This window comes from Gambusia affinis, linkage group LG05 (assembly GCF_019740435.1).
Source record: "Gambusia affinis linkage group LG05, SWU_Gaff_1.0, whole genome shotgun sequence".
NCBI lineage: Eukaryota > Metazoa > Chordata > Actinopteri > Cyprinodontiformes > Poeciliidae > Gambusia > Gambusia affinis.
In genome coordinates, this window is record NC_057872.1 from 2,953,616 (window position 1) to 2,964,381 (window position 10,766).

The window sequence follows — 10,766 nt, forward strand, 5'->3', positions numbered from 1 at the left end:
TTTACACATTGATGATAATGAACAACACACGCTTCAGAATGATCAGAGATAGTTGGTTTATTATTGTTCCAGTTCCATGAAAATATACTTCTGACAAAATATGAATCTGAAGATGACATGGAAATAATGCTGCACTCTTACAACACTGTGTGCTGAAAACTACTTGCATAACACAACTCTAAACCCCAAATCCCAAACTTGTTTCATTTTCCTTTGCTTTTTACACTCATGATATCAACAGCTTCCTCAATTGAAAATATGAGGAGGAGTCATTGAGGGCACAAGTAATATATTCCAAGAACAAATTTCAACTCAGATGGAGTTGTTAATACAAGATATGCAGGGACACAATTCCGCAAATGATTCTTTATAAACTTTCAGAAGATATGTCAGCATATCATAAGTCCTTTCCCAGCCTGTGTATCTCATCCAGGACAAAGTCCATGTCCTGCCTGCTGACCTGAGGGCTGATCACCACCATCCTGAAGAAGTTGGCTTGGCCTCTGTGGGGCTGGTAGCCCACCATCATGCTGCCCTTCTTCATCATGCGCTCCTTAACAACTGGCGCCACCTGGAGGCACAGGGGGCAACAAAAGGTACTAAATAAAAACTCCATAATTATGGACACAAACGCAAACCACAATCCAGAACAGTATGCCAAAGTCTACAGTGAGAACTCATGACCTGTAGGTTCAAGGTCCAAATCAGAATCTTAGATCTGAAACCATTTCTGATGAACAGGTCAGACTGATTAAATCTGTCTATAACTCACTAGCCAAAAGAAATACCTTTGTAAGCCCCCAATTGTTTGCAGCACCATCCATTGACTGATAAAAATATAAAGGGCACTCCAATTTGGAGTTTATTTTAACTTAAAATTGACCAGCAAAATAATTTTTCTAAGCCCAAAGATATAACACTCCTTTCTTAACATAGAAGAATGAGCATGTATTCACAAAAATGACCAAAAGAGCTGTTCTCATGATTCAGATTGTAGTGTTAATCTAAGGGGCAGTTGGGCCTTGGCTAAGCAAATCACCAAACAGAAAGACAAAAGCATATAAAATACTCTTAGAGCAGTAAAACATTTGGAAACTGAGGACAATGATTGTTGAGGCTTTGTGTGTGAAATTCTTGACCAGTCTTGCTTGTTGTACAACTTGAGCGGGTCAACAGTTCAGGGTTTCCTTTGGTGTGTATTGTGTGCTTCATGACATGCCATTCATTTTGAGACGGGTCTGGACTGCAGACAGGCCAGACTAGTACTATATTATAGAGCCAATGTATTGTAACATATACAGAATGTGGTTTGGCATTGTCTGGCTGGAATAAGCAGGGGCCTCCATGAAAAACAAGTTGCTCCAAAACCTGAATGTACATTAACGGTGGCTTCAGAAGATTCTTATTCTATACACAGGCCCATACCATCACAGACAAGCTCCTGAACTGTGTACAGGGAACAATCCGGACAGTTCTTTTCCTCTTTGGGCCGGCGGACACCACCTTCAAGATTTAAAAAAAATAAAAATAAAAATTCTTCAGACCACAGGACATTTTTTCACGTTGCATCAGCCCATTGCAGAGGAACTGGGGCTCAGGGAAGTTGGCGGTGTTTCTGGGTGCTGTTGATATAGGACTTTCGTTTCACATGGTAGAGTTTTAACTTGCCCTTGTAGATCTAGTGACAAACTGTATTTACTGAAGTGCTCCTGAGATCAAGTGGTCACACCTGTTATACAGAATGATGTCGGCTTTTAATGCAATGCCACCTGAGGGATCGAAGGTCACAGGTCTTCAGTGCTGCTTTTCAGCTTTGCTGCTTACTTGCAAAGATTTCTTCAGATTTTCGATGATAGCTTGGACTGTAGAAGATGAAATTCCTTCAATCCTGCTGTTGACAGACATTCTTTAACTGCTGGACTATTTGGTCATGCAGTTGCTCACAAAGTGGTGAACCTCGCCTCATTCTTGCTTGTAAACATTTTCAGGAATGACCCACTTATTTATAATAAACTTAGAATTATATATTCCAAACAAGTGTTTTTTGAGCATTGCTCAACTTTCCAAGCCTTTGTTGTCCCTGTCATTATTTTTGGGTCATGGTGAAGGCATTGAATTCAAACAGTGAATATTTGGAAAAGCACCAAAAAGTTGATCCATTGGAATATTAAATATCCATTTTTGTAGTATATATATATAAATATATATATACACATACATACATACATACCTAATCCTATTTATTGAAAAGGATTTGCAGGTCATTGTATTATATTTTTTCACACTTTAACAATAACATTGCTTCATTACATACATTGTGTAGTTTTTCCTGGAACTCTGGGCCATCTGGCAGGTCTCTCAGACTTGGCGGGATGTACCAGAAGCAAACATTTGCGTATTCAGGCTGCAGAACAACAAAGCAAAAATAAATAAATAAATAATCAGACCATTTAAAATTCAAATCAAACATTTAATTAATAAAAGGTAAACTTACCTCCATTAAAAGGCGGAAGCCTTCCCTTTTTGTAATTTCATCTGCAAGATACCTACAAAAGAAATTAGTGTAGAAAAAGAGTGAACCAGGTGAAAATGGTAAAATGAAGAAACGGCATGCTTCAAGAACTTGTCAGCAGCTTTACCAAAGAAAAAAAATTGAAGTTTGTCATTTGGCAATGTCAAGGATTAATACCTCCTCTTAAGATCTCAATATTAGTTTTCTCTGCTTGGAATGTAAACCACTTGTTCAGAGACTCTCCAATGCAGAAAGCAATGAGAAAACGGTCACAGGAAGCTGAAACAGCCCTGCAAGGTTGCTTGTTTCGAGGCTACAGACTTGGATGCACTGTGCCAGCCACAAAGAAAGGACATCAAAGTTATGACTGAGTGTCTGGCAGACTGTATAAACGTCTGTGTGGACAACATCATCCCCACCAAGCAACCAGAACAGTGGGAAGCTTCCCCAGTAACATGTCTGTCTGACATGTCAGAAACTCCAGAAGACAGATGGACGCCTAAATAAACACCTGAAAAACATATTGCAGTTTATGTGTCTGTAAGGATGATGTCTACAAGAAAGGGAAATCAGACTTCACTTCTTGAGGAAGCTTAGGTTCTCCAGTGTTTGCAGAAAATGCTGCATTCTTTTCTGCAAGTGTTGTGGAGAACTCGATCTCTCCTGCCATCAGCTGCTGGGGCAGCAACAAAGAAGCTCAACAAGCTGATTGGAAAACAGTTCCAGAACTTCTGGAGATGACTGTGTAAAGAAGGACTCTTCATAAAATGAAGAACATTTTATGAAGAGTCTTCATAAAATGAAGACTCTTCATTTTATGAAGAGTCTTCATAAAATGAAGACTCTTCATTTTATGAAGAGTTTTCATCCAAATATCAGACAGCAACCAAATATCAGACAGCATATTTGGTTGCTGTCATCCAAATATCAGACAGCATATTTGGTTGCTGTCATCCAAATATCAGACAGCATATTTGGTTGCTGTCATCCAAATATCAGACAGCATATTTGGTTGCTGTCATCCAAATATCAGACAGCATATTTGGTTGCTGTCATCCAAATATCAGACAGCATATTTGGTTGCTGTCATCCAAATATCAGACAGCAACCGAGTGCCTCCAGTCAGAGGCTTCTAGAGAACCACTGTAATACAGACCACAACAGGAGATCCTTCCTGGCCCCGGCCATCAGTCTACATTTATTTTCCCTTTAGAATTAATAATGTTTTTATGGATTGAATTGAACTTAGTCACCACAGAGCACAGCAAAAGCCTTTCTTAATTCCATCTGGACAGGTTCCATCCTGATGTAAGCAGGTTGAACTGTTGCCCTGCAGCCAAACTGACCTGGCCATGGCGAGAGCTCTGTCCACCCTCTGCTCCAGCTCGCTGGGTCCCAAAGCCTTCCACATGAGCCAGAATTTGAAGGCATCTGGCTTCCTGCTGCACTGGACAGACTTGTCCCCGGTGTCGTAGCTCAAGTCGTAGAACTTGTCCTGCTGAAAGAGGTAGGAGGCCCGAGCGGAGTGACAGCGCTGGAGGAGACGCTGCAGAGAGACATCAGGGCTACATGTGATGACCTGTTTTTTTCCCCCTCTGAGATTCCATTCATCCAATTGCAATTCATAGGTGTTTTCTAAAATTTAAATACCAAAATTTTTGGTCAAGTGTTACAAGGTGCCTTGTATTTCTGAGCAACAGAGAAATCATCAGAGTTGCTCTTACAGTTTTGTCTTTGACCAGGAAAGCTGAGCATTGCAGACAGGCCATCAGCATCTTGTGAGGGTTCCAGGCAACAGAGTCGACTCTTTACAAAGGAACAAAGGTGAAACATTACCGTCAGTGGTGTCATCACAGGAAGTACCTAGCTTTTCTACATCTCATCATTTCAATGAAAGTTAACATACAATCAAACAAATTCTCAACTGACTCAAAGAAAACATCAGACTCATACTTGTTACTTGTCTGAATTGAGGGGTAACTACTTGTTCTCCGGTCTCATTGTTACCGGATGCTGATCACTGCAGTTCCTACTGAACATTTTTTGTTAAAGTCTAATTTAGATTTACACCTAAAGATATTGACTTTAGTTGCAAAGTCAATATCTTTGCAACTAAGAGATATTGACATGGAGAAATATCTTGCTTTAACGTGTATTAAGTTACACTTTGCGTTTAAAGTAATAAAATAAGCACTTATAAGTGTCATAAGAGGGTATCTCAAGAGTGGCCTTTTCACATGACAATCATTTGTTTTTAATGTGCCTGTGTTTGTGCTGCTCCACTGTGCCCTTGAATTGCCGCTTAGAATTGAAACAAATTAGCAGATGTTATCTATTCTGGGACGGTTGTGAGTCTTTCAAACACAAATGAAGTTAACCGGTGAATCACCTGTGAATGCCTTTCATCAGCAGCTTGTGCTTGTTGGACAAGAGAACTGCTCCACCCCAACATGCCTGTTAAAGAGAAAAACAAAAAGATCATGCATGCTAATGTCATGGTTGCCTTGCATGAATGAATTCCTAGACTTACATCCACATGCAGCCACAGTTTGTATTTCTCACAGATGTCTGCAATTTCGTCAATAGGATCGAAGGCTCCAAGGACAGTGGTCCCCGCTGTGGCGTTCACTATGAAGGGAACTCCACCCTGAACTCAAACACAAACGTTTGATCTGAATTTCTCGCAAAAGTGTTGACCTTATATGTCTGTCAAATAAAGTTTCCCACCTCACTTTTAACGGAGTTGATTTGCTCCTCAAGAGCAGAGGGAATCATCTTTCCTCTAAAATACAAAAACAAGTTTCATCATAACATTTCTTCGAAATAAACAAACACGTGCTTTTACACAATTGCAAAAGAAATGAAACCTTCTGCAGATAATATTAAAATATTAATAATAAAACCAGTTCTGTGAGACTAGATCTGAGAGAAATAGAAGCAGCAGAGCAGGATGAGTTCCAAAATGTGTGTGGCGTTTTACCTCTTATCAGACGGAACCACAAAGACATTCTTTGTGCCGATTCCCATTAAAGCTGCAGCTTTGGAGATGGAGTAATGACACTGGAAGAGATCAAAACAGAGCTTATGTGCAGTCAAAACAGAAACCATGCAAAGCCACCTGCCTGACCTTCCTTTATAAGAGTCAAGTCCACTTGGTTGTGAAATCCACCGGCTCAAACAAGCAGACTCTTTATTACATTATAACAAGACGATTTTTTTTTTGCTGACAGGAGAAAAAAAAAAACCTGCTGCCTTTTCTACTGTGAATCTCGATGGAAGTTTTCTGCTGGGACATGTTTAGGGACATGCTGTAGATTAAGAACCATACCTCTTGTGATGTGAACACCGCCAGCCGGGGAGCCGCAGAGTTTCCAAGCTCCTTGATTTCAGGAAACTGACGGTACCTGGCTAGGTTCATGGCATACATGTTGGACATCGACCCACCTTAAAAAAACAAGATGGGATACATTGGGACATCAGATCTACTGACTGCTAGTCTGCTCTGCTGTGAACAACAACAACAACAAAAAAAAACAAACAAAAAAAAAAAAACAAGCAGCATCTTTGGGTTCCTCTAAAAGCTGCAAACAACATTTGTTCCTTTACAGACTTCCTCTGTTTCTGTTTTTTGTTAGTTTTAGATTTTCATCATCATAAAAAAATAACCTCATAAAACAGCAGTTTTCAAACACTGGTTTTATTTGTTGAGTGATTAAAGCTCTACGAACACACGGTTAAACCTGCTGGTGGAATTGTGATAAATGTGTGCCGTTTGGACAACTTTATTTTACTTATGGAACTGTGATTTCTTCTCTGTCAGAAAATACTGAAGGACAAGATCCAGACATGATCATATTGTCTATGACTTGTGTCTTCATCAAAACAATTCTGTAAAGAAAAGTAGATAAAAGTTCCACAGCAAGGTAAAAATACTCATTTCCTAACAACAATGCCAATTACTGACTGCCTTAGAGGAAGTTAACTACCTTTTCACACAGGGTTGGTTCAGTTTGGGGCTTTATTCAAGCCTCAAATAAATCATTTGACTCCTGCATTTGTCCCGGATGAGATTTCGTTTGATGATTCAAAACATTTTAGTGGGACAAAAAAAAAACACAAGGAAATGCATAAGGGGACAAATACTGTTTCACTGTTTAATATGTGGTAGTGAGCTGACTGCCAGTGTAGACTAAAACCTGCATTAAAGAGTCCATCTCCTCCTTCCTCCCAGCCAACTATCTCTATCAGCTTCTTGAGCACAGCATTCTCCATCAGAGTGAAGACTGGAGACACCTCATAGGTGTACCTGAGCAAAATGACACATTTCACCATCAGCATCCTTCATCCTATGATATCAAAGACTGTAAGGCTAAAGCTTAATTAATTCTTATCAATTAATAATAATAAAGTGAGGGTCTCACAAGCTGGGTTTGAGGGAATCAGTGATGAAGCTGGCCACCAGGGAGTATGGCTCCAGCCCTGCATACAGCTGGTTGAAGAAATGAGGATGAGCTGGAAATGAAACACAGGCTGGTTCATTCAGGGAGACAAAACATTGACTCACATATCACCACAAAGCTCCAACTAGGACAGAATAATTATGAAAGATTAGAGATTTATAATAACCAATTCCAGGTTTCAGCTTTCTATGTGATGCAAATTAAAGTAGGGCTGAAACCAAATAAGCATCAGCAGGAGACTGCAGACTCCAAAAAGGCTAATTACAATATATTCACAGCAGTAATGAGACAAAACTGTAAAAAAAAAAATAAATTATATATTTCTATTTCAAATAAAACCTTCTTTAAAGCCACGCAATAAAGATTTGCATTGTGATTCAGATTAATATACCACAACAGTGATGCAGTTAACCAAATGTTCATTTTTAATAGATAAACGTCAAAACTTTAATCAAACAGTTCAGGTTAAGATGTACTGAAACTACTATCAAGCACTGAAGAAATTCTGATTTACAGTGTTCCTCCCTACAAAATGCAAAGAGAAGCAGGATCCATTCACAACTGCATTGTTACTTAACGAGTCATGGTGAGATTGCAAAAATACCCAGGCACAGTGAACCTCTAGTAGTGGTAAATTAATGAAAAAATGTTGGCTTACAAATATACCAAAAAAAAAAAAAAAAGAAAAACAAACTCCATCCTAAAACAGGAAGAACTCAGATAATAACCAGTAGGATCCAGTGGATTTCTCCTCATTGTTCATCAGAAACCACTGAAGTTTGGGAAAAAAATAAATGTAAGAATGAATTCATAATAAGCACATGAATGCCATCGGTATCATAAGTTAAACCACAATCAGCCATATATATTAGATACAGACTTGGGTCACATAAACTATACCACTATGAAGCCATGTGTGGTATACCATGTTACATCAGTAATCATTTCCAGAACTGATCCAATAATACCAGCTGCCATGCCAGCAGTCAACCAGTAGTGCTGTCCTGACACCACACATGGCCCAGACCTGTCTGCTGCTCCCTAATAGCTGCTAAGCTATTTCATATAGCAGCTATTAGGAGTTACAACAACTCTGACAAAGACAACGCTGCCCACAAAGCAGACACATCTGACATCAAGAGGCCACTGCTGGCCAACTGCTGGCATGGCAACTGGTGTTTCAACTGGAATGGAGCTAATTCTTGAAATGATGGCGCCTTGGTTCATTACTGCTCCACTGTAGAATAAAAAGATCAATTCTGTTACTATGGACACAACACAGCTAGCCTGGCTGTTTCACTGTCATGCGTCTGGTGCTTCGATCAGAGTTCATTCTGGTCTTGGCTTCTATTGGAGTTCATTACAGTCTGACTTACTGGTCTTGACACTGTATCTGATGGCATCTCTGCACCGCTCCAGGATCCTTGCCTCAGACTCTCCACAGTCTCTAAGCTCCAGATCCAGAAGCTCCTTCAGCTCCTCTGGAGAGTGCCACTCACAAACCTGTTTAGCAAGGACAACAGGTTTTCTGCCAATGTTCATTCAAGTAAATTAATTTCTGCAACATGCAAAGGAAAGATATTAAATTTCTAACCTTTTGTTTGACATCAGTGGCTTTCTTCACTGCATCTTCTAAAATAATAGTCATGGATTGTTGTAGAAAGCTTTCAGTAGCAGCAAAGTCCACAGGTGGGCCATCCAGGGGATCTTTGTCTACGATTACAGAGCAAACATTCTAATAGTAGTCCAGGCTTTAAAAAAACAAACATAAATATATATATAATACAAACACTATACACTATGCCAGTATTATGAATCCTATGATCTTTGTATTGTTCAAAGTTTTCTTCCCGTATTATTTGTGGCATGTGTTGCCTTTTAGTAATAGAACTAAACTTGTTAAAAGCAAATTCTTGCATGCGAGTACTTATTAAATTATTTTCTAGTCAGCTAAGGCTGACAGAGGATTCGCAATTTTAAAGGATACCTGGTGTAACCCAAAACGACAACTTTTCCCCAAAGGTTGTCAAATTTCACAACGTGACCGTAAAAAAAGTTTCCTCATAGGTTATAGCAACCTTAACAAGAGACTATGATAATATACGTGTGTCGGCGTGTGTGCGTGAGTGTGCGTGTAACATTTCTGCAGTTTCACAGTGAATGGACAAAATATTTTCCACACCTCAGCATGGGAGGACATGGCCCGCCCACAAAGTCATCCGTGCTCGCCCTACATTGGAAGCTGTTTTTTAAAGTTATTTTTACCTCATAGTGGTTAACTTTCCATTATTTCTGTCTGGACTTGGTGCAGCAGAGCCTTCCGGACTTCCCATTTCTGTGCCCCGCACGTTTACATTTTTGAGTTTTTTCCGAGCCGTCTTTAAACGTAACAGGAACGCTAGATGCTCGCGCCGGTGTGCACATTTTTTTTTCCAAATAAACCGAGTAAAGCTGTTGGATGCAGATAATTTTAGCTTAATTATGACTCGTTAATCCATACCAATACATGACGTCAACATTGTTAACAAGAATAAACCAGTTTTTTTGTCATCTTTTCAGAGGTGGACTGTAGTAGATACATTTAACTTTTTGGGGAAAACGGTAGAGTATTTTACTGCACTTTACTTTTTTTTAACTTTACTTGAGTATTATTGGGTATTACTGCTGCTACTCTTATTTGAATAGCTTGGTAATGCATTTATTTATTTTGTATTAGTAGACATTATAATTTTATCTTGTTTATAAGCTATATTAAATTAAAAGCCCGTTTACTGTCCCCTTCCAAAACAAGCCATTGCCCCCCTCTGGAGCCGGGTCTGCTCCTACATAGATATTATGAAATATGTCCACGTGCATCAGTAACAGCCTTGCACACGTAGCCAGTGTCTAAGAAAATTGTAAAGTGGTATGTATATTATGAATTGGAACACTTTACGGTTTTAGAACAACATGTACAAAATAAATGAAATAGAAAACTGGAACGGAAGGATACAACGGGAAGACAAGTATTGCATCTTACCTTTGATGTGCGTTTCTGTATTTGAAGCCATTCTTTTAGTGTCGTCCTTCTTTTCGTGCTCCTAACTTGAGTTGCTCCTAACTTGAGTTGTGTCTGCAGTTATATGTCGCGCTGCCCTCTAATGACAAGTTATGGTTGACTGTTATTTAACACAGGCTCACTTGAGAGTTTAAGCGAGTTGTCAGTTTTACGAGGACATGTCATGACAGAGAAGCGGAAAATTCCACAAAAGATTTTGCTTTAAGAACCAATGGTTCGTCCCTTCTCATATTACAGCGGTTCCAACTGTCTGTCTTTTCACTGGATGGATCACTTTCTTGTGGAGGATACGAACAAGAATAGACTGGGTTTTCATTTCTGCAGTATTAGAACCCTACAGTCACTTGCGCGTATAGCAAGCCGTTCTAACAATTAATTGCCAGACTTTCCATCGCCTCACAGAATTTCAAAAGGACGTGGCTACGTGTAAACTTGTTTTAGTACAGCAGAGGATTCGAAAAGCCTGCGGAGTGGGACATGGTGTCAGCACTGGTCCCTGAAACGTAGCTATATCGTTTATTTGTTATAAAGCCTAGTTGTTATGAAGCCTAGACGTAAATTCAAACTGGAAGACTCTGTTCATCTCACCTGCTCAATGATGGATGTCGTCATGTGCCTCGATTCCAACCTATCGGTGATGATCTCCTCCTCCAATCATCAAGCGTCGCTTCCTTGATAAGGTTCAGCTGTTCATCGGCTTCCGCGGCTCATTCTCTCTGACAGCGGTTACCAGCGC

The 10,766-nt window shown here is 39.6% G+C and overlaps 1 protein-coding gene across 2 annotated transcripts; it reads right to left on the bottom strand.

Moving 5' to 3' along the window:
- Positions 1-32: 32 nt before the first annotated feature.
- Positions 33-10,766, bottom strand: LOC122831301 (acidic amino acid decarboxylase GADL1-like). 2 transcript variants are annotated; one of them, XM_044117390.1, is made up of 16 exons: positions 10,619-10,766; positions 9,992-10,109; positions 8,567-8,685; positions 8,349-8,475; positions 6,934-7,024; positions 6,709-6,818; positions 5,841-5,956; positions 5,493-5,572; positions 5,240-5,294; positions 5,043-5,159; positions 4,902-4,966; positions 4,237-4,318; positions 3,859-4,058; positions 2,495-2,546; positions 2,315-2,404; positions 33-571 (listed from the first exon to the last, which is right to left on the bottom strand). In XM_044117390.1, the coding sequence occupies exons 2-16, from the start codon at positions 10,020-10,022 to the stop codon at positions 398-400; spliced, it is 1,509 nt and encodes a 502-aa protein (XP_043973325.1). In that variant the 5' UTR covers positions 10,023-10,109; positions 10,619-10,766; the 3' UTR covers positions 33-397. The 2 variants fall into 2 exon arrangements, with proteins under 2 accessions (XP_043973325.1, XP_043973324.1); XM_044117389.1 differs by having other exon boundaries at positions 9,992-10,639.